Genomic DNA, 26,908 nt, shown 5'->3' on the forward strand with positions numbered 1-26,908 from the left:
TCAAAATATAAAAAAACCTTTATTTAGAAAAATGAACAACCAGTTACTGATGATGATGAACTGTACAGCGCAGGCGGGACATAAATATGCGGAAACAGGGACGCTAACACCTGGACTACACTTCCCACAATCCCCTGTGGTTTTCTTTATCCAGGAAGAAACCGGAAGTTCAGTTCATGAAAAAGAACTGAATCTGTTCAGAAATGAATCCTAAAACATGCAAAGAGGAGAAGAAGGTCTTGAGGGTCCCTGACCCGGTCCGGGATCCGGTTCTGTACCTGGTTCTGTACCCGGTCCGGGGAGGAACGTTCCGGCTGCAGAGAAACTCAGCAGAACATTCTGGAGTCAGAAAACATGAAACCGGTCCGCAGGTCCAGAACAGCTGGTTCTGGTTCTGATGATGAAGAACATCTGTGTGATGATGATGATGATGTTTTAGCTCAAGCCACAAATGATACAACTGTAAAAAAAATGATAATCTTATAATTTAAAAATTTAAAATGTTTTATTTCTATTTTTAGGATTTAAAATAAAGAAAATTGAGCAAATTTTTTTTTTTGTAGGAAAATAAAACATTCCTGATACTTTTAGTGGAAATTTACACTAAAAACCTGCATCAGTTATTGTAAGTGAATTAATTGGCTGGTTTTACTGTTAATCCAGGTTTCAGACCGACGGGTCAGATTAACGACATCTGAGATTAAATCTGGCTTCAGATGGAAACCAGCAGAATAATCCCCTCTGGTTCTGGTTCTGGTTCCGTTGTCCTGGTTCTGCGTTTGAATCTGGACCAGCAGAACCGGGTCCAGAATGTTCTAATGAGCTTCCAGATGCTGTACCTCTCCCTGCTGATCATGTGGTTGTGATCCAAATGAAGGCGGTTCTGATCTGACTGGAGCAAGGAGGTTCCGACCCGTTCGGACCCAGTCTGGGTTTGTAGCACCGTCGGTTCTGGGAAGAAACAGGAAGCAGCTTTTCTTTCCTGTCAGTAGAGATCAGAGTTCAGCGGTCCGGTCCGGTCCAACCCGGCCCGGTCCAGTTGTGTCAGCAGTTCTTTAAAATAGAATAGAATCTTTGAGTGATGAAGAGGAGGATGAGGATGCTGGCCAATCAGAGCGCTACACCGTGGAGAGCTCCACCCCGCTGTCGCAGACGCCGCTGTCGTTCCCAAGGTCCGCCTTCAGGTTCTGGACCAGAGGGTTCTGGACCTCCTCTGCCGTGTCTTGGTTCTGGCGCAGCGCCCCCTCCAGGATGCTCAGCGCTCTGCAGCCACCTGCAGACCGGAGAGCTGCCAGCAGGTCCGAAACGGTTCCACCAGAAACCTGCAGAACCAAACATCAGAACCATCATCAGATCATGAGAGGAAGTCCAGATGATGATGATGATGATGATTCTTCCTCCTGTATCAGGGGGCGTGATGCCCGGGTCGGCCACTAGGGGGCGACGCTCATAGTTACACAGAATTAAAGTCATTTAAACTGACAGGAGGAAAACATGGAGGTTTGATTTTTCAGTCATATTTTCACCATGTTCTTTATTTATAAATGTCACAATTTCAAACTAAATAATTAAATATTACATACATATAAATGTAACATTTATTTAAACATATTTATTAAACCCTGTAAAAGTGAAACTATGAATCCCCAACAGATTACATCATCAATGTGTAACTTTACAAACGGCGCCCCCTAGGGCAACAGTTAAGAGGCCGTTGTCAACGGACGGAGATGAGAGCTACACCAGCAGGGGTCAAACACGTAACCGTGGCAACAGCTATGACGTTCCTTGGTCCGATGGGCCAGTCGACAGCCAGGAGCTAGTCGGGTCGGCGTAGGAGAATTGAAAGGTGGCTAAACTCTCACATATACAAGTAAAAGAAATATCGCACAGAGACGTAGTTCTTCCTGCTGGCCACGACGGGTTGGAGGTTTATTGCACTCTTCCACGGACTCGTCTTACAGCTTCATCACTACAAAAACCTAAAATCTCCCCGTATTCCTAACAAAGAGGTGCCAAGAATCCTTTGGCAAAAACAACAAATAGTATTTGTTGTTACCTCGTAGCTCTCCAGCAGGGTTCTGGCTGGGTTTGGACTCAGCCGGAACGCCGTGTTCAGGATGCCGAGGCCCAGATGGTGAGCCAGGTTCTCCCAGCATCCTTCAGCCTCCAGTGCGCCGCACACGGCCCGCTTCACCTGCACGTCCAGAACTGAGAGGTCGCCTACACACACACACACACACACGGTGAAGGCGAAGGCCATGATGAGAAGGAGGAGGAGGAAGAGGAGGCTCACCCTGTGGCGGGACGAAGGCTCGCTGGCTCCTGGGCTCGTACTCCTGACCGTTTAGAAGATCCAGAACCTGCAAACACAGACTGTCAGAGTTCTGACCCGGTTCTGGCCCAACGCTCACACACTCCCAAACCTACCTCAGGGCAGGTGGCCATGTTGACTGGAGTGGTTCCTGAGATGTAGCCTTCATCATCCTCGTCCTCCTCCTCCTCTTCCTCATCCCTGATGAAGATCGGCTCAAAGTTCTCCCTGTGCGGGTCGGCACCTGGAGACGGGAGGAGACGCCAAGGTCACATGAAGGTCATGATCGTCCTTCAAAGGTTGTGACAGAACAGGCTGATAAAACGACTCGTTAACAAACTGATACTTTCCACATGTTTGTATTTTCATCTCATAAAAATAAAATCTATTTTATTTGACTGATAAAATAATATTTAAGCACACAACTGTTACCCTAAAGTTTGAGTGTATCTACAGGGCCACATAAATAGCGTTGGTGGGCCGGATTTGGCCCCCAGGCCTCCAGTTTGACACCAGTGAGAGAGAGAGGATCTGCTGGGTTCCACCAGAATCAGAACCAGAACCAATGGAGATAAAAACATCCAGCTGGTTGTTGTTTTCCTCAAAGCATTCCAGATGCACTCCAAAACTTTTCACATTTTAATTCCTAAAAACTGTTGAAAACCAGGAATTATTCTCCTTCTGCTTCATATTTTCCAAGCCATTATCCAAGTCACTTAAACTCTTTTAAATCCCAGATCTCTCTGTGCTAAAGCTCTATTAATTAATGATTTCATCACTGAGCATAATATCGATGTTATGTTTCTGACAGAAACATGGTTGAATGATAATAATGAATCGATCGTACTAACTGAATCTGCGCCTCCTAACTACTATTTCTTGAGTGAGACTAGAAAACATAACAAAGGAGGAGGCGTGGCTTCAATATTTAAGAATACCATAAATTGTAGTAAAATCTCTTTGGGTCTCTTCACCTCTTTTGAGCATCTTGGAATTGAGGTTAAAGGCCGCAAACGAACTTTGACAGTAACTCTATACAAAACTCCAACTTTAGTGGAAAATTTCTTTACTGACTTGAATGAGCTTCTATCTCTCATATGTATTGATTATGATTGTTTAATAATTGTCGGTGATTTCAACATTCATGTTGACAACCCCCAAAACAGAGGGGCAAAAAAGCTCGCTAATATTTTAGAGACTTTTGGTCTAACACAACATGTCAAACAAGCAACACACACTCAAGGACACACACTGGACCTGGTTATCAGTAAGGGTGTGAATATTTCCAATGTCTCTGTAACTGATGTCGCCTGTTGCATCACTTCCTGTTATCTTTGAAAGTTCTTTATCTTTTAACCCACTTATACAAACAGCAACCATCACAAAACGTTCTCTCACTGAAAACACAGCAGAAACTTTTAATCAAATCTACTCTTCTTCCTCACCCTTAAGTTGTAATGATGTAGATAAGTTGGTAAAAGATTTTCAGTCTAAAGTCTCAGATATTATTGATTCCATCGCCCCAATTAAAATGAAGGTTGTGTCTGGTAAAAAGAAATCTCCATGGAGAAATGCACAAACAGTTAGATCTGCAAGACAACTCTGCTGTAGGGCAGAACAAAAATGGCGTAAAACTCAACTCCACGTTCATTATGACATATATAAGGAAAGACTACGTAACTATCATCCATCCATCCATCCATCCATCCATCCATCCATCTTCTTCCGCTTATCCGAGGTCTGGTCGCGGGGGTAGCAGCTTCAGAAGGGAGGCCCAGACTTCCCTCTCCCCAGCCACTTCTTCCAGCTCCTCCGGGGGAATCCCGAGGCGTTCCCAGGCCAGCCGAGAGACATAGTCTCTCCAGCGTGTCCTGGGTCTTCCCCGGGGCCTCCTCCCGGTGGGACGTGCCCGGAACACCTCACCAGGGAGGCGTCCAGGAGGCATCCTGACCAGATGCCCGAGCCACCTCAACTGGCTCCTCTCGATGTGAAGGAGCAGCGGCTCTACTCTGAGTCCCTCCCGGATGACTGAGCTTCTCACCCTATCTCTAAGGGAGAGCCCAGCCACCCTACGGAGAAAACCCATTTCGGCCGCTTGTATCCGCGATCTCGTTCTTTCGGTCATGACCCAAAGCTCATGACCATAGATGAGGGTGGGAACGTAGATCGACCGGTAAATCGAGAGCTTCGCTTTTTGGCTCAGCTCTCTCTTCACCACGACGGACCGGTACAGCGCCCGCTTAACGGCAGACACTGCGCCAATCCGCCTGTCGATCTCCCGCTCCCTTCTTCCCTCATTCGTGAACAAGATCCCGAGATACTTAAACTCCTCCACTTGGGCCAGGACACCCCCCCTGACCCGGAGAAGGCACTCTACCCTTTTCCGGCTCAAGACCATGGCCTCGGATTTGGAGGCACTGATCCCCATCCCGGCCGCTTCACACTCGACTGCGAACCGATCCAGCGAGAGCTGCAGATCACGATCTGATGAAGCCAAAAGGACCACATCGTCTGCGAAAAGCAGAGATGAGATCCTAAGGCCACCAAATCGGATCCCCTCAACACCTTGGCTGCACCTAGAAATTCTGTCCATGAAAGTGATGAACAGAATCGGTGACAAAGGGCAGCCCTGGCGGAGTCCAACTCTCACCGGAAACGAGCCCGACTTACTGCCGGCAATGACTCTGACACCGGTCATACAGGGACCTGACAGCCCGTATCAAAGGGCCCGGTACCCCATACTCCCGGAGAACCCCCCACAGGGCTCCCCGAGGGACACGGTTCAACGCCTTCTCCAAGTCCACAAAACACATGTAGACTGGTTGGGCGAACTCCCATGCACCCTCTAGGACCCTGCCGAGGGTGTAGAGCTGGTCCAGTGTTCCACGACCAGGACAAAAACCACACTGCTCTTCCTGGATCCGAGGTTCGACTATCCGACGGACCCTCCTCTCCAGGACCCCTGAATAGACCTTGCCAGGGAGGCTTAAGAGTGTGACCCCTCTATAATTGGAGCACACCCTCCGGTCCCCCTTTTTGAACAGGGGGACCACCACCCCGGTCTGCCAGTCCAGGGGAACTGCCCCCGATGTCCATGCGATATTGCAGAGTCGCGTCAGCCAACACAACCCTACAACATCCAGAGCCTTAAGGAACTCCGGGCGGATCTCATCCACCCCCGGGGCCTTGCCACCGAGGAGCTTTTTAACCACCTCGGCGACCTCGCCCCCAGAGATTGGAGAGCCCAACCCAGAGTCCCCAGGCTCCGCTTCCTCAGTGGAAGGCATGTTGGTGGGATTGAGGAGGTCTTCGAAGTACTCTGCCCACCGGCCCACAACGTCCCGAGTAGAGGTCAGCAGCACACCGTCCCCACTATAAACAGTGTTGGTGCCGCACTGCTTCCCCCCCCTGAGACGCCGGATGGTGGACCAGAATCGCTTCGAAGCCGTACGGAAGTCTTTCTCCATGGCCTTTCCAAACTCTTCCCACGCCCGAGTTTTTGCCTCAGCAACCACCCGAGCCGCATGCTGCTTCGCCTGCCGGTACCCATCAGCTGCTTTCGGAGTCCCACACGCCAAAAAGGCCCGATAGGACTCTTTCTTCAGCCTGACAGCATCCCTCACCGAAGGTGTCCACCAACGGGTACGAGGGTTGCCGCCACGACAGGCACCGACAACCTTGCGGCCACAGCTCCGACCGGCCGCCTCGACAATGGAGGCACGGAACACGGTCCACTCAGACTCCATGTCCCTCACATCCCCCGGGACGTGTTCAAAGTTTTGCCGGAGATGGGAGTTAAAGCTCCGTCTCACAGGGGATTCCGCCAGACGTTCCCAGCAGACCCTCACAACACGTTTGGGCCGCCAGGTCTGACCGGCTTTCGCCCCCACCACCGGAGCCAACTCACCACCAGGTAGTGGTCAGTGGACAGCTCCGCACCTCTCTTCACCCGAGAGTCCAAGACATACGGCCGCAGATCCGATGAAACGACGACAAAGTCGATCATCGAACTGCGGCCTAGGGTGTCCTGGTGCCAAGTGCACATATGGACACCCTTATGCCTGAACATGGTGTTCGATATGGACAATCCATGGCGAGCACAGAAGTCCAGCAACAGAACACCGCTCGAGTTCAGGTCGGGCGGGCCGTTCCTCCCAACCACGCCCCTCCAGGTCTCACTGTCATTGCCCACGTGAGCGTTGAAGTCCCCCAGCAGAACAAGGGAGTCCCCAGGAGGAGCACTCTCCAGTACCCCCTCTAAGGACTCCAAAAAGGGTGGGTAATCTGAACTGTCGTTCGGCCCGTAAGCACAAACTACAGTCAGGACCCGTCCTCCCACCCGTAGGCGGAGGGATGCTACCCTCTCGTTCACCGGGGTAAACCCCAACGTACAGGCGCCGAGATGGGGAGCAACAAGTATGCCCACTCCTGCCCGACGCCTCTCACCTTGGGCAACTCCAGAGTGGAAGTATGTCCAGCCCCTCTCAAGGAGGCTGGTTCCAGAACCAGAGCCATGCGTTGAGGTGAGACCGACTATTTCTAGCCGGAACCTCTCGACCTCACGCACTAGCTCCGGCTCCTTCCCCACCAGAGAGGTGACATTCCACGTCCCAAGAGCTTCTGCAACCGAGGATCGGACCGCCAGGGCCCTCTCCCTCTGCCGCCACCCATCACACAGTGCACCCGACCCCTTTGGCCCCTCTCACAGGTGGTGGGCCCATGGGGGGGGGGACCCATGTTTCCTCTTTGGGCTGAGCCCGGCCGGGCTCCATGGGTTAAAGCCCGGCCACCAGACGCTCGCCATCGTGCCCCCCCTCCAGGCCTGGCTCCAGAGTGGGGCCCCGGTGACCCGCGTCCGGGCGAGGGAACACCAAGTCCAATGTTTTTATCCGTCATTGGGCTGCGCTTTGTCTGGTCCCTCACCTAGGACCTGTCTGCCTTGGGTGACCCTACCAGGGGCATGAAGCCCCAGACAGCATAGCTCCTCGGATCATTGGAGCACTCAAACCCCTCCACCACGATAAGGTGGCAGCCCAAGGAGAGGTACGTAACTATCATTTAACACTAAAACATGCAAGAGAGGCTTTCTTTGCAGATGTCATAAACAAAAACATTAACAATGCTCCAGCTTTATTTGCAACAGTTGACAGAATCACAAACCCTCCTGCGACGTTACGCCTGAATTCCAATGAATTGCCGCCTGCAACCAGTTTTCCAGCTTCTTTTCAGAGAAAATTCATAAAATCAGAGGATTAATCTGAACATCCACTATAAAGTCAGAACCAATGCTGAGCCCAAACAAAACAAATACAGGAAAAATTACCCAATATCAACTACTTAATTATAAAACCCTACAGGAAATTATAAGTCAATAAGCTCCAGTTCCTGCTGTCTGGATGTCCTAGATCTATAACTCTAGAACATTTCTTTAAGAAAGTTCTGCCTGTTATTGCTGCTGATCTGATCCAGATAGTAAACTCATCGCTCTCATCAGGCGTTTTCCCCCAGGCTCTGAAAACAGCAGTAATCAAACCACTTATAAAAAAAGAACAATCTGGACAAATCACTAATGCAGAATTACAGGCCGACCTCTGACCTCTGACCTCCCATTCATCAGCAAAGTTATTGAAAAAGCTGTTTAAACAATTAACTAGCTTCCTAACTATAACCAACCTCTTTGACTCCTTCCAGTCTGGTTTCCATGGTTACCACAGCACAGAGACTGGCCTAGTCAAAGTGTACAATGACATCCATATAAATACGGACTGTGGCAGAACCACAGTGCTGGTTCTGTTGGACCTCAGTGTTGACCATGACATATTACTGAACCGACTGGAGAGTTGGGTCGGACTCTCCGGTCCAGTACTTAACTGGTTTAAATCCTACATAAAGAACAGGGATTTCTTTGTTTCTGTTGTTAGTTTATAAATCACTGAACGACTTAGCACCACAATACATTAAAGATCTGCTGTTGTTGTATCAACCTTCCAGACCTCTCAGGTTCTGGTTCTGGTTCTGCTCTGCATCCACAGAACCAGAACCAAACGAGGAGAAGCAGCTTTCAGCATCTATGCAACACAAATCTGGAACAAACTTCCAGAAAACTGTAAAACAGCTGAAACACTGACTTCTTTTAAATATAGACTAAAAACCCACCTGTTTAGGATTGTATTTGAAATGTAATCAATTACAAATTTATTTATGGAACTTGACTTAATGCTGTGTTTTGATTGTTGATTCTATTACTTTGTGTTTCTGTGTTTGTAATGATGTAAAGCTCTTTGAAATGCCTTGCTGCTGAAATGTGCTATAAAAATAACATTTGATGGATTGATTGATATTTTATTTATTCTTAAGCTGGTTAGGAAGAAGCAGCAGGTTGCTCAGGCGGTCATAATGTTCTGCTCCGTCTCCAGGTGTTCAACCTTACCTGCAGCCATTAGCAGAGCCGTCAGCTTGACGGAGCCCCGCCCCGCGGCCACGTGCAGGGGGGTAGAGCCGTTGAAGGTGCAGCTGTCCACCTTGGCGTTTCCCTGGCAACAGAAGGGCAGAGTCTGGGTCTGAGCAGCCAATCAGGGACGGCCTGTGCCGTGATTGGCCGGTTCGTACCTCCAGCAGCAGGCAGCCGGCCAGCGACACGTTGTCGGTCTCCGTGGCAAGGTGCAGCGCGGTGCGTCCGCCGCTGTGCTCCTGAGCCTCCACGTCGGCCCCGCCCACCAGCAGCTCCCTGAGCGCCGCCAGCCGATTGGCCAGAACCGCCAGGTGGATGGCACACAGACCTGAGGGTGAGCAGAGCAGTGAGCTGCTGTGAGAGAGAGGGTGTGTGGGTGTGTGTGTAGGCGTGTGTGTGTGCCAACCTGCTGTGTTGCTGAACTGCAGCAACTCTCTCATCTCTCTGCGTCGCAGTAAAAGCTCCACCATCCCGTCTCCTTCCTGCTGCGCTGCCAGGTGAAGAACCGTGTTGCCGTGGCGATCTGTCAGAGTCGGGTCAGCGCCAGCCAGCAGCAGCACTTCGGCCGCCTGCTTCTGCCGAGTGATGACCGCCAGGTGCAGAGGAGTCTGGGAATTGTCGGAGAGGTCAGAGGTCAGCGATTTAACGTTGAAAACATTTCCCAGACTTAGCATTAGCTTCCACTGAATGCCATGTTGGTTTAGCGCTTTAGTGTTATACCAACATTTACAATTAGTTTTTTAAGGTTAGCACAGCTAGCTTCTTTCTTAGCGATGTCTCTTCTCTGGTCTTCAGAGACCATCTTGTATTTTGATTCAGGCGTTAATCTGGATTATCTGCTGAATTTGGACCCTAATTTGATCCTAACTCAACTTGGTAGGTGACGTGTTGCTTTGGTTTGTTTCTGAATAAATCTTATCGTTAGTAACAGCAGAAATCCTCCAGCAGGACGGATCTTTCTCCCTGAAACCGTGTCCCCGATCCCTGCAGAACCTGGTACCTGGTACAAGTGGTTCCTCATGTTGAGCAGCTCCTCTCCCGTCAGAGTCGACACCACCTGGGTCAGACTCGTCAGCGCCTCCTGCTGGCTGTGCAGCACCGCCAGATGCAGCCCACTGCAGCAGAGCAGAGCAGGAGTGAGCCCAGCATCGCTCAGTCAGTCTGTGTGTGTGTGTGTGTGTGTATGTGTGTACTGACGTGTCTCCGTCGTCGTCCTGTGCCGCCATCAGGGGGCGCTGTGGAGCCAGCAGGTACGCCGAGTCTCCGGTGACGGAGTATCGGAAGAGAGCGTCGAGCTGCCTGCAGGTCGCCTCCATCAGCGCCTCGTCTGCAGACACATCAGAACCAGAGCGATGACATCACTGATCACCTGACCAGCTGCGTTTCTGTTCGCCGTAAAGTTACACAAACTGAAATTACCAAAAGGAAAGGTTTTTGCCTGGGTTGAAGTTTTTTCTGCAGCCGTATTGTAGTTCATAAAACTGTAATTAAAACCCTTTGTTTCGCATCACATGATCAGCAGCGGGCTGCACAGTGGTGCAGTGGGTAGCACTGTTGCAGCAAGAAGGTTCTGGGTTCGATTCCCGGCCCGGGGTCTTTCTGCATGTTCTCCCTGTGCATGGTGGGCTCTCTCCGGGTTCCTCCCACAGTCCAGACACATGACTGTCGGGTTAATTGGTCTCTCACACTAGGTGTGAGTGTGTGTGGTTGTTTGTCCTGTGTGTCTCTGTGTTGCCCTGGCGACCTGTCCAGGTGACCCCCCCTGTCTCCTGTTGACCGCTGGAGAGGCACCAGCAGCCCCCCGCAGCCCCAGAAGGGACAAGCGTGGAAGAAAATGATATATGGATGATCAGCAGCCAGATGTTACTTCTAGTGGAAACGCCAAAGAAGACAACAGGAAGTGGTGTTCTTCGTGGTTGTTTCCGTTTTTGTTTTCAGACATTGTGCAGCCGGCTCCATCAGAGCTCTCACAGCTTCAGAGTTTATAAAAAGTTCAGTCATTCCAACCTGTTGAATACATAACGCTTCTGAAAAATAGCCGACTACAGTTCCCCCAAAATGCCGCATGCCAAGTAGGCGGGGCTAGTCGCTCCAATGGTTGAATAAGACGCCAACGCCTTCTCTGATTGGCTGATACATACAAATTTGTAATGGAACCGCAGCTAATGTCTTAAACTAACAAACCTGGATCCACATCGGAGCCGTCGGACTGGGCGGAGCCTCGTAGCACAGCGCCCGACGCCGGGTCGTTGTCTGGGTCGCTGTCATCGCCGCTGTCTTCTGCAGCTTCACTCTGCAAAGCTTTAACAGAACCACGTTTGGGTCAGAACATCCACTTTGGTTCTGCTGATCCAAGTTTCCTTGCTTTTCACACAGACCAATGAGACGAAAACAGAGGAAATTCACCTCTGACTGAGGTTTTCCCTGTTTTTAGTGCATTACTTTATTGTATGAAACTAAATATGATTAAGTTTAAACAACAACCGATTAAAATCAAAAGCTAACATTGGTTTGGATGCTACTTGTTTTAAATAATATTATATGGAGTCAGGTCTCATTAGCATTAGCTTCTGCTAAATACCATATTGGTTTAGCACCTTAGCATTAGCTTCTGCTAAATCATGCATTAACTACGGTGGCCCTGAGGTGCAAACCACTTCAGCAAATTGAAAGCATAATTACAAATTACAAAACCACTACAACATTAACGAAACGGAAGAGGTGTGTCCCAGTGGGAGACCTAAGAAATCTCTGATTGGACTGCAGCTCGTTTTTACTTTTGAACTGGAAGTTACTCTGGTGTGCTACGTTTTAATGAGAAGCAAAGCTACCAGGAATATGGTCGCCTTGTTTTGCCCAAACTGTGGAAAAGAGCAGTCACCAAACTTTTGTAGCAGTTGTGGCAAGAGGCTTTGGATCACCCAGAACATTCATGTTTTTAAAAAAAGCCAGAGTAACTTCCGGTTCGAAAGTAAAAACGAGCTGCAGTCCAATCTTCCGTTTCGTTAATGTTGTAGTGGTTTTGTCATTTGTAATTGTGCTTTCAATTTGCTGAAGTGGTTTGCACCTCAGGGCCACCGTAGTTAACAGACCGACGAGACAAATTCACTGTTCTATTCACTGTTTTATCACCATTTCTGTTTTCGGTGTTTGTCATATTATTGTATGAAACTAGATGTTTGAAACAATAAAATCCTGAAGCTACATTTGTGGGGATTATAAGTTTTTTGCTTTGTTGTTTATTTGCTGTCAAACTTTAACAAAATGTTCATTTTAATGGTTTATCATAAAAACATGGAGCCGTCGCAGTTTTTATTTAAAGTTTAGACTCATGAGGTCACATACACAGAATGAAGACAACCAGCTTATTTCAGGGAGACGTTGGTTAGATTTCCCACCATGCTTTGTGCCGCCGCCTCCTCCAAGACCAGCTGAATACGCTGAGGAGAATCCTCCTCCTGCTCCTCCGTAGCTGTAGGAGGAGAAACCCTGGTAGTATCCTGCGGGAGAATCAGATAATCAGACTCCAGAAATGATTCTAGCAGGTTTTCATCATCCTGACTTCACCTCCTCCTGCTGAGCCTGGACCTCCTACTCCTGAAGCCGGACCTCCTCCACCTCCTCCACCTCGGTACAGCCCCCCGCCTCCTCCTCCTCCTCCATGTCCGCTGAAGTCCTGGAAGTTCGGCAATGTCTTCTGCCTCTTCCGCTGAACCTCCTCTTTATCTGGAGACAAACATTAATGAAACATGGCCGCCGACTCAGAGTAAAAACTACCAACAACTTTAACCCTGGGCGGAGCCAGGGGACGTAGCTACGGTGTGGGTGGAGCCAGAGGACGTAGCTACGGTGTGGGCGGAGCCAGGGGACGTAGCTACGGTGTGGGCGGAGCCAGGGGACGTAGCTACGGTGTGGGTGGAGCCAGAGGACGTAGCTACGGTGTGGGTGGAGCCAGAGGACATAGCTACAGTGTGGGTGGAGCCAGAGGACGCAGCTACGCTGTGGGTGGAGCCAGAGGACGTAGCTACGTTGTGGGTGTAGCCAGAGGACGTAGCTACGCTATGGGTGTAGCCAGAGGACGTAGCTACGCTGTGGACGTAGCCAGATGACGTAGCTACGGTGTGGGCGGAGCCAGAGGACGTAGCTACGGTGTGGGCGGAGCCAGAGGACGTAGCTACAGTGTGGGCGGAGCCAGAGGACGTAGCTACAGTGTGGGCGGAGCCAGGTGTCTACCTATGATCTGTGGATGGTAGGTGAACGGTTTGGGCTCGCTGGTCTCGTTGTCGGATTTCCTCTTTAGCTGGACGAAGACAGACGTCGGCTTCTGCAGGTTTTGGTCTCGATACTTCGGGGTCTTGAAGACGATGGCAAACTGTCGTCATGGCAACACATTGACAAAAGAGCAGAACATGAAAGCGGTGTAACGACTGCAGCGGCTCCCGGCTGCAGCTGGATCAGCGCTGACCTGTCTGTGGACGTCTGTGGGGGAGAAATCGCCCAAAGCCTCCCAGGTCAGGCCCGAGTCGTCCTCCTCGTAGAACCGCACCTGGATGTCATCTACGCACAGAAACACACCATGAAACACACAGAAACACACCAGAGGGTTCTGGAGGGCAGCGAGACCCGACCCGAACCAGAACTAGACACAGGAACTCAGAGGAGAAAACCCAGAATCGCCCCGTTAGCCGACTGCAGCACCTCATTAGCTCAGATCTGGTCACATGCTGGACTCCTGCTCACCTTTCTGGACCTTGTCACAAAGCAGGTAGACCTCCTCTCCCCCCGTCACGCAGCCGGCGGTCCGGTCCATCCTGACGATCTTCAGGTTTGAGGCGTTTGGAGCCTCTGAGGGAGGAAGAAGAGTCAGAATTACTCATCACTATACCAGAATGCTGTCATGAGAGCGATGCTGAGAGAGGAGCAGCCTCAGAGACGCTCAGACTCTGAAGCAGGAAGATGGAGGACAGACGGACAGGAAGGAGGTGGAGCTCTGCCGGCAGCAGGCTCTGCTCCGTCTGCTTGGCTTCCCTTCACTTCCCCTTTTCATTTTGGTTGTTTCTCCAGATGAAACCAAGTTAACACCAGCAGCCAATCAGCAGCTGAGCGCCACATTAATGATAATTAATAATGAATGAGTCCCAGAGGTTTGCACTGACTGCTGTCGTAGATGGGCTCGGACACCACGGGCTCCAGGCGTCTGGAGAAGCCGCCGTCGCTGTCGGGCAGGAAGGCGGTGAACATGAGGCGCACCACGCTCAGGTCCATCTCTTTGGCCTGAGCGGCTGCGGCGCTGATGATCATGCTGCGCTGGTGGTCTGCACACAACATGGAAACAAGGGATTTATGATCCATAGAATCCGGTTCATGAAGCTAAATCTACAGCAACATGCAATCAACAACAGTAAAAACATCGACTGGAAATAAATTTAAATATAGTAGAAATAATTATTTAAAGCTGAAAAGATTTTTCAGAATAAAAACTATAAAGTACGTCTGCTAAAGTACACACGCTAAATATTGAGCTTTGGGTTTATCGATATTTAACTTGAAATTAAATTAAATCTTAATTTAATTTCCCTTTGGGATCAGTAAAGTATTATTTTGATAATATTATTTTGAATTTATTTTGATAGGGCACTTCCATTTATCGGCAAGCTAATTTGCATATTAGCTAAGCGTTTAAAGTGGAGCTAAATATTTATGACATTATGAATGTAAGAAACAACAAGGTGAACATTTCCCCCATGACAGACTAAATAAACTAAAATGTTACTGTCAAATGTTTACAGAGTAACTCTACAAACGCCTGCTGATCAGAACCAGAACCAGCAGCCGTTTGTTACTGAGAGGAGAGGCGGGATTGGATCGGAACCACTGACCGCTGAGCTCCCGCGGGACCCGGACCTCCCCCTGCAGTGCGTCGATCTCCGGGTGGATGGCGACGCCGCAGTTGTAGCCCATCCTGAAGGCCTCCACCATCCGCTCCTCCAGCGTCTTCGCCACGTTCTTCTTGGTCACATGGAGGATCCCCAGGTTGGGAAAACTGCAGGAAGCCAGAAGCGGGTCAGGTTCTGCTGGTCGGACCCACACCGAGTGGAGCCAGAACCAGAATTGGGCTGACCGGTTCCAGACGTTTCCATGATGCCACACCAGGAAGCAGAGTTTGAGGTGGTGACCAATCAGAAGCTCACAAATTCATGACATCATCACCTGGGCTTTTGTTTTGAAGGGGACATGTCAGGAAATTCCACCTGTTATCCTTTAATGCATTGGGTGTTAAAGGATAAAAGTCTCTAGGAGAGCAGACTCAGCTTCCACGTGTCTCCATCAGGCTGTTCAGGTTCTTCTGTTCCCTGATATTCTGAACTTTTACGTCACAGTATTTACTGAGCAACTGCTAAACAAGGTCATGAACTTCTTCTGGCTAATTAAGTTTTTATTTCTCGCAGCGATGTTGTAGTCCAAGTTATGAAACCAAAGTCAAAATGTTTCAGCAGAACAAACATTATTTCAGACATGAATTTATTGAGTTGCGATGACGTCCTGGAAGTGGTTTTGCTAGCTTTCTGCTGATGTTAGCACTGTGTGCTAGCTGTTAGCTTCCTGTGGACTGAAACGTACGTCATGTTCTGAATAACATCACTACATAAACAGATCTGCATTGTTTTGACTGGAGGAAACGATCCACATGCATTCTGTGACGTTCTGGTGCTAGCGTTAGCTAACTCGCTACTGACATCTTTTATTAAGTTTGGGAATGAAACGTTTCTGCGTCGCTGGATAATCACACCTCTGCTATCAAACTACAAAAATGACTGAAGGGGCAGGACCGGCTCAGTCTGCAACCTGGTTTGCATTTAAAGAACTGGCACCAAAACAAGTTGCTCTCAGACAAACCTCAGGTCAGAGGTCAAAGGGAAACCTGTGGAGCTGCAATAACCGGGAATTCAGACCAAACCAGTGCAGTTCAGCTTTATATTCACCAAAACTGACTTAAAGCATGATTAGTCTCATAGTAAGACCAAAGGCCATGTGACCAGAAAATATCTGGCGTGAGTTGAACATTTATGTAGATTTAAACATCTCCAGATAAACTTTGGGTTGAACTGAACCCAAAGTTCAACAATAAACATTAATTTAAATGAAACGTGAATGATTCCTACCTGATGGTGGAGTCTTTGGACTGCAGGTCAGCGATGCAGATGCCTTTATCGCACTGCTTCCCCACCAGGCTGTGAGCGTGAAGCTGCGGCAGCTGGGTCAGCGCCGTCACCAGCTGGACCACGACCCGGGCTTGACCCTGGTAGTTACAGATCTGAAACCCACAGGAGAACGGCGCCATTAGCGCAGGCCCGTTAGCGCAGGCGGCTGAGGACAACGGAAAAGACAAGGTAGAAGCTGAGAGTGAAAATGTTTGGTGAAATCAGACAGTGAGGCTCTGATCTCATTCTGGACTCCACAGATGAGTCACACACATTCAGACTCTCTGTGGTAGTTCAGAGAAACTTTCTCCTGGTACAAATGACTCACTGAAACTTCGCACCTCCACCAACATCAGAGACTGCTGAAGCAATGGATTCAGGCTGAAAACAAACCTGATCGTTTAGACCAGGGGTCTCAAACTCCAGGCCTCGAGGGCCACTGTCCTGCAGTTTTTAGATTCCAGTACAAAACACTGGAATGAAATGGCTTAATGACCTCCTCCTTGTGTAGATCAGGTCTCCAGAGCCTTAATGACCTAATTATTCTGTTCAGGTGTGGTGCAGCAGAGGCTCATCTAGAAGTTGCAGGACTGTGGCCCTCGAGGACTGGAGTTTGAGACCCCTGGTTTAGACAATCAGCTGGTTTTTCTGGAGTCAGACTGAAGGTCTAGATGTGTTTGGTGTCTAATCATCACCTACTCATTTTGATGGATGGATGGAAATCATGTATAATTCCTTGACATTTTTAAAAATGGCTGCCCTGGTTGTAATGGAAAATAACCAGCTGTAGTTCTTGCCAGTGGTGGCACAGCTAACCAAAACATTAGGTCCAATAATCGCTAAACGGCTAAACAAGAATCTTAGCTATTCTAACAATAAACACAAAACAATTAGAAGAAGCTAACGCTAACTATGAAGACACCAGCCTCTCATCCTTATCTCCTTCCTGGTGTGAGACTCGCTAGCAGCAAAGTCTTCAGTCTGAACATTTTATCACTTTAGAGCTGAAACAGGTCTTCAAAGTGGAAAACATGATGAGACATAAAGTTCATCCAAATCATGAAAATGGGGAACATTTAATGGTAATAATACTTAAAAGGCTCAAAACAGCAGCCATCTTGAAAAATATCATCCTCCTGAAACTGAAGTGTCTGATGGGAAAAATAAAAACATTCGACCTGAGAGGTTAGCATGCTAATTCTAAAGCCTGTATTCACGCTTGCTCTGATTGGTCCTTTGCTCTGATTGGTCCTTTGCTCTGATTGGTCCTGTGCTCTGATTGGTCCTTTGCTCTGATTGGTCCTGTGCTCTGATTGGTCCTGTGCTTGGTTCTGTTCGTCTGAACGTGAATCTGAACTGAAGCTGAATCTGCTGTTAGCTGTTTTGTTTAGTGTTTGCTTCCAGATGTTCATTTTCATGTTATCTCTGTTTAACTGAAACGTGAGAACAAACTCTTCCTGTTCCTTCGGTTTGTGTGACAGCCAGCCGTGCCGCTGCAGATATTTGCCTGCAACTGTTGCAATAACAAAGCCCACTTCCTCTTCCTGGTTCTGTCGGCCACTCGACGTGTCGCAGCAGATGAACGCGGTTCCTAGAATCAGAGCGAGAGCTGCAGTTTGAGGGTTTCCTGGCCTGAAGCTCTTCACACGCCGCGCCGCAGCTACCTGACAGCTGCAGCAGGCCGGCGCTGCAGCTGCAGTTGGCTGTCTCCGCAGGAGAAACGCAGAAAACAGCTTAAATTCTGCTAAAAAAATAAAACTAAAACTGAAATAAAGACAAATCACCTCCTCCAAACCCAGAACACCAGCATGCAGCAGCATCTGCTGCGTTTCTGAGGAAATCTGACTGGAAGCTGCAGCACAGCTTTGTCTCACGCCCAGGTCAGAACCAGAACCGAACCGCGGCTCCCAAAATAAGGTTCTGCTGGTTTGAAAGCTGTGCCTGGTAACCAGATCATCAGGAAGCCGATAAAAGCTAACAGCTACCAGAAGCATTGACTGGGTTCTGACCCGGTTCTGTTGGGATGTGGAGTCGGACCAGGAGTGGCGGGCTGGGGCGTGATGCGTTCACTGACTCAGACTGCTTTCATCACTTCATTATTGTCATTTTCAGACGTTTAGATTCACCGTCTGTCTTCTGCTGCTGCTGAATTCTGACGTAAGATGGATAAAATGCGACGATGCTAAACAATAAATGACTATGATAAATAATAATAATAAAACAATACTATTCAAGGAACATATTGATTGATATTACATAAACACTCCTGCATTATTTTTATCTTGGGGAACAAATAATCTAAATGCATTCAGTGATTTTCTAGCATTAGCTAACTTGCTAGCATCTATTGTCATCTATTTTCTCAGCCACTCAACACCAGCTAAAGAGAAAAGGATGGAAACAAATTGCTGCAGCTAAAATTCAATATTGTTTGGATTTCATTCACACTACTAGCTTTTGGTATGTCTGCCAATTTTATATTTGTCTTATTATTTTTACTAAATGTAATTTTATTTATCGTTTGTCTGCCCGTCATGCTGTGTGTGTGCTGAGGCTGTTGGAAATGTGTTACAGAAATAAACTTTAACTTGACCTGACATTAGCTAACTTGCTAACGTTAGCTAACTCGCTAGCTGTGTTGAGACCTTCTTCATGTTCCTCCAGGCTTTGGCAGAATTTTCTGTCTCCAACATGTTCGGCTGGATGAACTGATCTACGGTTGGTGAAATCTTTTAGTTAACTTGGGAATAAAATGTTTCTGCGTCGCTACATAATCGTATTTCTGCTATCAAACCGTTCAGACTGCAGACGCTTTGAAAACTCAGATTTAGTTCCACATCTGGAAGTGGAACAGATCGGAGTTTCTTTGGGTGAAAAGATCGCAGCAAAAATGTCAGATTTTGCCGCATTCGGCTGTGTGATGCGAACACTGATCCTTCACTGATTTACCCCAAACTTTCACTATTTCAGCTCATTTAAGCTCCGTAATCTATTGTCTTTTAATCATTTTTAAAGTTTTTTACGCTTTTGTTTTGTAAACTAGCTTAGCATATTTCTCTGTTTTTGCATGATATAAACGGGAATCGAAGCATCGCGCTCATCTTTCTCTCTTTAACGGGTTCAAAGATTGAGATCAGCTCTACTGGAGAGGTCAAAGGTCATTCAGATGGAGAAATTCATCTGATCAGACCTTTGACATTTTCCTCTGTCTCTGACCTGGCAGAACCAAACCGGGCCAGGAATGGATCCCACCAGTGGGATGGGAGTGAAGGCTTGAACCTTTCCAGAGATTGAAATCCCATGATGCATTGCACATCTGTAAACAGGCAGCTTCGACGGTGAAAAACATGAGTTCAGGAACCAGAACGCTATTAACAGCAGGAGGCTGTGTCGTCATGGTTACGGACTCAGCATCACCTCGGCTGAAACTGAACTGTGACTTTAAGATTTGTTCCGTTTCATTCTGCTGACTGAGCGGTTCTGACGATCAGCGGATCGGCTGCGTTGACCCAACAGCAGTGCGCCACAGTTAGCGAAGGGTTAACTGTGTTTCTGGGCCTGAGTGGGCGCCGGCGCCAACGCCACGCTTTCATCTCCGAGCTGAAACTTTGCACCTTGTCAGTCTGTGACGCAGCGGCGCTTCCTTGTAATTAGCTGTGGGTGTCGCGAGGAGGAAATTCCCAACAGACATGAAACATGCAGAGGTGTGTGTGTGCGTGTGAGTGTGAGTGCGTGAACAGGTCCAGGCCTGTCGGGTTCTGAAATGCTGGTCCCGGGGTCCGACGTGGTCCAGATCCGTTCTGCAGGTTCGTTCTTCATCGACTGATTTTAAAAACTTCTCGTTTTTTCACTAATTTGACAGAAAAGTTTCCACGGATTAACAGAGAATAAGAAACGTTACCATGGCAACACAAACAGGAACACCTCATCTCAATCCAGAAATGCTTCTTTAATCCCAAAAGAAATTTAATCTTTGCTTTAACTGACATTATGGATCTCCTGTAGAAGTCTGTGTTACAGCGGTATGAAGACGCCTCTGACTGAAGACACTCTGCATATGTGAACGCCAAGCAGACCGGAGACCACTCCAAAAGCAGGAAGTGGACTACAGGACAAAGCATTCTGGGTAAATACAACCAAAGCTAACATGCTAGCCTAGCGCTAGCAGCAGAAATGGCTCCTGGTCTTCAGCCAAAGACTAAAGAGAAATCCTCCAGCTGCTAAAATCTGACGCCTCCATTTAGTTTCCATCTGGTGAAACAGGAAGTTGCTCTCAGTGGATTCAGAGGTTTTTGTGTGGTTTCCTTCAATGGTTCTTGGTGCAGCGCCCCCACAGGCCAGGAGGGGAACAGGTTGCTCAGAGGGTTTGGTTGGTTTGACTCTTTGGCCAAAACACCACCAGACGACGGGGAACCAGAGTCCAGCTTTCATCTACAGCACCACCAGCATGCTGGGTTTTCAAAATAAAAGCCTGTAAGCCTTTCTGCATCTGCAGGAACAGCAGAAAGAAGATCCATCCCAGAAAACAGGTTCAGAACCTTTAAATGACCCGGCTGATGATTCTGGAAACGCTAAAAAACTGTTCTTGTTGTTTCACCTTCTGGTCCTGTTTACCAGAACCAGAAGGTCCGAACGGAAAACATCCAGGAATCTGGATCCAATCCGGTCCCCCCACGCCAGGAGTAGGGTCAGGGAGGGGGCGTGGCCTGGATGGGGGAAGCAGCGTGGCTAACTTAGCATCGATGTCGCTACATTTAGCTCCTTTTCAGACCCTCTAGCGACAAACTTTCAGAAAAAGCAACTAGCTACAAATTTACAGCTTTTTTCAAAAAACTCTAGTGATAAATCAAGCCAATCTGCTAGATTAACTGAAATTAATCTAGCAGATTAACTTCTGTTTACTGTCTGAATATTTTTCATTATTTCTGGTTATTTGTGATTATTGTCTGGTATTTTCTTTATGAATCTGCAGCGTGGAGCAGAGAGCAGAGCTCTGAACCGCAGCCGCTGCAGCGCTTCACTCTCAGGAAGCGTTTCCTCTGCCAGCTGCAGCCCCGCCGCCCAAACAGGAAGCGTTACCTTCACCGTCGGGTACGTCTTCCTGTTCTTCTCGCTGGAGGCTCCGGGCAGGCCGCCGTGCGACGGACCTTCACAGCCGTAGCGGAACCTGAAGCCGCGCTGCAGAAACACGAACACAACAAAGATCATCTCAGATCGTCTCAGATTACAGCAGAGGGCAAAGGTCAAGGTCATCCTGGCTGCAGGTCTTGCTAACCTCAGTCCGGCAGCCATCTTGTTTCTAGAGAGAAGAGGTTTTCTCCTTCAGCCCATCCAAGCAGCTGGCCTGGCTCAGGGTCATGACCTTTAACCTTTAACCTGAGGCCTGTAGAGTCTGAGCTACAGCTCTGGGGTTTCTGGACATTGCTTCACTCTCCGACCTTTGACCTCGTGACGTCTGAGATGTTTTCCTCTTGAAATTTTTTTAATTAAAAATTAGTTTCTAATTATAAACATTTATTTTAATTTCTTTGATTTTTATTTTTCATTTTTTTATTTTTATTTATTTGTACTTATTTTCAATAAAATAATTTTGAAAATGTTATTTTTACATATTTTTACCTTTAATTTAAAATTATTTCCTTTTATTTAATTTCTAATTTATTATTTTTATTTAAATTAAATACTTTTATTTTTGTTACTTTTAATTTTTTTTACTTTTTTAATTGAAATTTTAAATGTTATTTTCATTAAATGAAATCTTATTTTCTTATGTATTTATTTTATAATCTTCCTCCCTGGAGACTGATGGAGCTGACCTTTGACCCCTCTGCTAGCGTCATGCTAACACACCTGAACATCCTAATCTCTACAGAATAAAATCTGAATAATCTCATTAAAGACGTCAGAGGAGAAACCGAGCGGACTTCCTGTCCAGGTGAGCTGCTCACCTGTTTGGGCTGCTCCAGGATCTGCAGGAACGGTCCGTCCACTGAAACACACAAAACAAAGAGTCAAAGTTATTATTAATAATTATGACATTTTAGACGATAACTGGAAGTTTTAAATGAAAAGACAGTTTTCTGTTTCTGTCTTCATCAGTTTATTAGTTTATTTATTTATGGAACAAACAGATAAATTAATAACATAGAAATGAATAAATTAATCTGAGGTTTATTATTTAGCCTATCATTAATTACTAATCTAGTTATTTATTATGATGAATAACTAGATAAATAGAGTCATCATCATCATCATCATCAGCCTGGAAACCTTCGGCAGCAGAAATGAGTTTCCCCTGCAGCTTCAGCTGAAACCAGAAACAGGAAGTGAGCGCGCTGCCGCCGCCGCCTCGTCATGAAACTCGTCTTTCGTTTTGTCGCCGCCGGTTTCCTCCAATCATTTCGTTTTCCAGACAGAAACTCTGTCGGCTTCCTGCTGCGGCAGAAACGTCTGATCCAGTCGGGATCTGGTCTGTTTCAGCGGTGGCATCATCATGCTGAGCAGACACTTCCTGTCAAACTGGAAATCTGAGGAGGTTTTAAACCATCAACCTGATTTTATTTTTCATTTCACTTCCAGGCTGAGCTGTAAAAACACGCAGCATGAACACGACGGATCGCATCACTTCCTGTCCAGCAAGAAACACGGCCTGATTGGCTGACAGCTGAGGTCACATGACCCCTGGATGCATTTAAATAATTTATATTTAAATTTAAAACCACAGAAAAAATAATAAGCTTTTTTATGTTGAAAACTAAATACTTATTATTAAAACAAAATATCGCTAAATTCTTAGAAAATTATCATTAAAGTAAAAATAAATATTAAAATGGGTCAAATTAGCGCAGAAATATAAAATTAAAATAAATGTATTAAATCATGATAATTGAAGAAAATAAGAGAAATATAAAATCCTTTATACACAATAAAACAATTTAAGTTTATATAAAGTTTTATGTACCAAAAAGTGACAATATTTAAAATTTCATTTAAATGACAACTAATCTTAAAAGACTAACAAAAAATTTACAAATATAAACTTTTCATAATACAATTTAATAATTTAAAATAATAAATATGAACTAAAACTGTTTTAATTTTGTTTTGAAAACTTTAATATTTAAGATGTTTTCTGGATAAATAACAGGAAGTCAATTATAGGGAAAAATTAATTTGCATAAATAAAAATCAACCAGAAACCGGTTCTGGTCCAATAAACCAGAACATGATCCAGTAGAACGGTTCTGGCCCGGTTCAAGCCGAACAGTTAGAGAGAAACCAACAGAACCGACTGGGTCAGACAGAACAAAAACCCGCAGACCCCTCTGGTGGGAGGGGCCTAGCGAGAACCAATCAGATACACTCAGAGGGGAGGAGCCAGCCAGTACTGGTTCTGACCCGGCAGAGGGCGGAGTCTCACCTGACTGCAGAGCCGTCATCTGAGGCATCGGGACGAAGGGGGAATACTCCAGGAAGGACGGGTCCATCATGGTGTCGAATATCTGCAACGAGACCCAGCTGAGGTCCGACAAAACTGCCGGGGGTTCTGGAGCTGCAACAGAACCCAGAGCGGTTCTGCTGGACCCTCTGGACCAGAACCGTTCCGGGTTCTGCTGGGGTGAGTTTTGTGCTCTCAGCTCGCTGCGTTTGCTGTATGCTAATGAACCGAACCAACAGCCAATCACAGACGGGGATTTTTAATCCAATCAGATTATCCCTCCACTTTCTGAATGAAAAACAACGAAAGTGGGAAAAAAAACATAAACTGGGATTCTGTAGCCTAACGATATTCAGCAGAAAACTTTATGGACAATTTTTTTAATTTTATTGGAAATTTTTGTAGATTCATTTGAAATTCAAAGACTTTTATTTTTTCAGGATTTCACCTGCACAAATCTTCATTTGTTGGAATAAAGATTACAGGAAGGAAAAGCTGTGATTTCAAATCCTGGTGAACTAAACCAAACTTTCACAGTTACAGTTTCCAATTTTAATAAAATCCTGTGGAAGTTCAGAATCAACTCAGATGAGCTGCTGATGCAAATTACACAGGACTGCAAAAAAATCACAACCTCATTTCCAAACTGTAAAATCAAAGTGAAAGTTTGGGTTTGTTCTCCTAGAACTCATCTTTTGTTTCCCAGGATGTTTATTTCAGCACATGAAGAGTTCTGGAGGTGAAAAAAGACAAAAATATGAGAGAAATCGTCTTCAGATGAAGACTGCTGAGCAGCTGAGAGCCGAGAGCAGGCTGAGTGAGAGCTGCCACAGCGCTCAGAGCAAGCTTTGTGAGATTCAAACACACACATCAAATCATCGTCCGTTCACATAGATCTGTGCACCTAGATCAGTCTGACTGCAAACTCAGCCTGCTGAATGAACATTTTTTATTCCGGGCAGAAACTTTGAGATTTTCTGAGTTTGATTCTGTAAAATCCATCCAGTTCTGCGTTCAGGAGAGGAAAGGTGTTTCCTCCCGGCTGCTGGTCCAATCAGACGTCAGGAGCAGCACAGGTGCGACTGCGACCGCAGATCAGACAGAAACGTCCTAAATTTCTGCTTTCCAAGCATTTTCTGCTGCAGCGCAAAACTCAGGAATGGATGGATTTCAACCAGAGAAGCAGAAAATATCGGTAACAACGTGGATACCGGCCCAAACGTTTAGATCTGTGCAACACTCATATAGCAATAAAAAGGAAATATTTCCCCTGATGTCTGAGGGAAAACAAAATAATTTCTTGTATTGTGTGTTTTATTCCATTCAAACAGGATTTCTGATGTAAGTTTCATTTGAGTTTCTGCCGCTTGTCGTGCAGCAGCGAGCGGCAGGTGAGCTCACCTGGCTAGAGGGGTGCAGGTAGTTCTCGTCAGCAGCCATCTTGTCTGCAGAAATGACACATTTAGGATTTAAAATCAGAACTGAAATCAAACATCCACATCTCTGTCGACATGGTGAAGCTGAGCAGCTAAACGAAACGAATAAGAGTTTAGAGTTTGAAGACATTCCTGTTTCTTTACTGTTTTAAAGTCATAATTTATCTCCAGCTTCCTGCCTCGTTTACTGAGCCTAATTATAAATCATATTTATTACCAGGCAGGAATTTCCCAGTTAGGACTAAAATCTTCAGCCTCATTTTTATTTTTAGTAGAAGCAGATTTTCTTTAGTGTTTAAACCACTTCTAATTAAGTATTAATTACTCTTTTTTAAAATGTTATTAATTTTACTTCTGTTTTTCAAACTGAGTTCAAAATGCTGCACAAGTGAGAATTTTTTAAAGCAGAAACTCCAGCACAGATTCCTGCAGGAGAACTCAGGAGGGCCTAAAAATAACAATCAATGAAAGATCAATGAAACATAACATCTATATTTGAAAAGTGCGTTAAAATTAAATCATAAATATAACAAGAGGAGCAAAGATGAATTAACATGAATAATTTAAATATCAAATCTCTTGAATTTCAACCATATTCTGAGCAGAAACGCGCAGTAACCAATTATTGATTAACTAGAGAAAAATAAAACTACTTCAGACTTTTTAAAAGGCTTTTTCTGATACATTTAACTTTTAATTTATGTAAATAAAAAACTAAATAGTGAATAAAAGCATTAAACACGATAGCATAATCATACCTGGTAACTGGTGGCGCCGTTCTCCTATTTTTATGATTAATAGCCAATAATATTGATTGATCTTTGATTCTTCTGAAAGCCGATGCTGAGCAGAGCGCGCTCCCGCTGCGTTTTCCCCGTGGCGTGAACGCGCCTACGTGTGAGTTAGCCCTCTTGCTAACAGCTAACTACCTACCCACTCGTGGGTCTACTGCTGCTGTTTCCTTCGTGGAAGTGACCCCTGATAAAGTGAAGCACGGACACGGAGGCCGTATCTCCACGGCGGGAGGAGCGGTGCTGGAGCTCCAGCCTGGCCGAGTGTCTCTCCGTCATGCCGGAACGGCTAACCGCTACCTGTCCCCGCTGCTCCGGGAGCGAGCCTCGGAGGCTTCCACCAAACTCTATCTAAAATCCTCCTAATTTGAGAAACCTCCAGATTCCAGCTTACAAATATTAAATTCGTAGACATTTTTATATTAAACCGAAATGAAATAAAGTGATAATTAATACGGCTTTCGTAATGTTCGGATTAATTTAATTTTTTTTGTCATATCACTCATAAATTCATCTGTCACCAGGAACAAGACACAGTTGAGCGACACTAAGAGTCATAAGTTGAAGCTAAAATAAAAGTTAATTTTAGTATAATAGGAGCCGCATTACATGTTAGATAACTAAGATTTTAAACATTTTAGATGTAGTGGCTTTAATCCTTATGACTATATTCAGGATTTTAATAAAACTACCAAATGGTGCTGAGTTAAAAAAGTTACCTGGCTAATAAGGAAGTAAGCAGAACAACAAAGCAAGCTGAGCTTTGTTGTCCGGTCCGGTCCAAGTCGCGGTTCTGACACCAGGTTCGGACCCAGCGGCTCTACACTTAGTGGTTAATGTATAGTAAGCATGATGTTACCTGGTCAGCTCGCTCAGGTGGAAGTCAGTTTGAAGCGTGACAGTTGGGGCTCGTTCCGCTTCACTTCAGTTCACTCTTGTCCGTCATTATTTCCTCCCCACGCAGAACCCGCAGACCCACGAGCAGACCGGGCTCAGCTTCGGGACACCATCACTGCGTGGAGAGCCCAAATATTTTATCCAGTCCTGCCTCGACAAAGCTGAAACCTCCAGGTGACACCGAGAAGAAAGAGTGGAGTTCCTTCCCCACTGGAAATTCCCCCCGGTTCCCAGATTCACCACAGGGGGAAGCAGAGAGTCAGGAGGTCTCACTGCAATTACCAGGTTCACCACAGGGGGCGGCAGAGAGTCAAGAGGTCTCACTCCAATTACCAGGTTCACCACAGGGGGCAGCAGAGAGTCAGGAGGTCTCACTCCG

At 46.5% G+C, this 26,908-nt stretch overlaps 2 protein-coding genes across 2 annotated transcripts; both read right to left on the reverse strand.

Annotated features, from left to right (window-relative positions):
* Nucleotides 1-26,773, reverse strand: nfkb1 (nuclear factor of kappa light polypeptide gene enhancer in B-cells 1). Its single transcript, XM_028009428.1, is given in 26 exon segments — nucleotides 1-1,177; nucleotides 1,179-1,322; nucleotides 2,060-2,223; nucleotides 2,297-2,363; nucleotides 2,431-2,558; nucleotides 8,745-8,847; nucleotides 8,924-9,093; nucleotides 9,172-9,373; nucleotides 9,766-9,840; nucleotides 9,843-9,880; nucleotides 9,963-9,984; nucleotides 9,986-10,092; nucleotides 10,950-11,066; nucleotides 12,164-12,265; nucleotides 12,333-12,491; nucleotides 12,999-13,137; nucleotides 13,231-13,322; nucleotides 13,506-13,610; nucleotides 13,922-14,080; nucleotides 14,645-14,808; nucleotides 15,929-16,080; nucleotides 21,047-21,145; nucleotides 21,916-21,956; nucleotides 23,388-23,469; nucleotides 24,807-24,850; nucleotides 26,492-26,773. Coding segments are annotated over 25 exon segments (2,862 nt in total). The 5' UTR covers nucleotides 24,846-24,850; nucleotides 26,492-26,773; the 3' UTR covers nucleotides 1-985.
* Nucleotides 16,511-20,093, reverse strand: LOC114139463 (uncharacterized). The gene is made up of 2 exons (XM_028009430.1): nucleotides 18,738-20,093; nucleotides 16,511-18,696 (listed from the first exon to the last, which is right to left on the reverse strand). Exon 2 carries the CDS (start codon nucleotides 17,959-17,961, stop codon nucleotides 17,044-17,046), a length of 918 nt encoding a protein of 305 aa, XP_027865231.1. The 5' UTR covers nucleotides 17,962-18,696; nucleotides 18,738-20,093; the 3' UTR covers nucleotides 16,511-17,043.
* Nucleotides 26,774-26,908: the final 135 nt, after the last annotated feature.

The sequence above is a fragment of the Xiphophorus couchianus genome, chromosome 23 (genome assembly GCF_001444195.1).
Source record: "Xiphophorus couchianus chromosome 23, X_couchianus-1.0, whole genome shotgun sequence".
NCBI classification, from domain to species: Eukaryota; Metazoa; Chordata; class Actinopteri; order Cyprinodontiformes; family Poeciliidae; genus Xiphophorus; species Xiphophorus couchianus.

What these genes read in the sequence shown, in the direction of transcription:
- LOC114139463 (XM_028009430.1), bottom strand. Translation starts at nt 17,961, where the DNA reads ATGCTTCTGGTAGCTGTTAGCTTTTATCGGCTTCCTGATGATCTGGTT.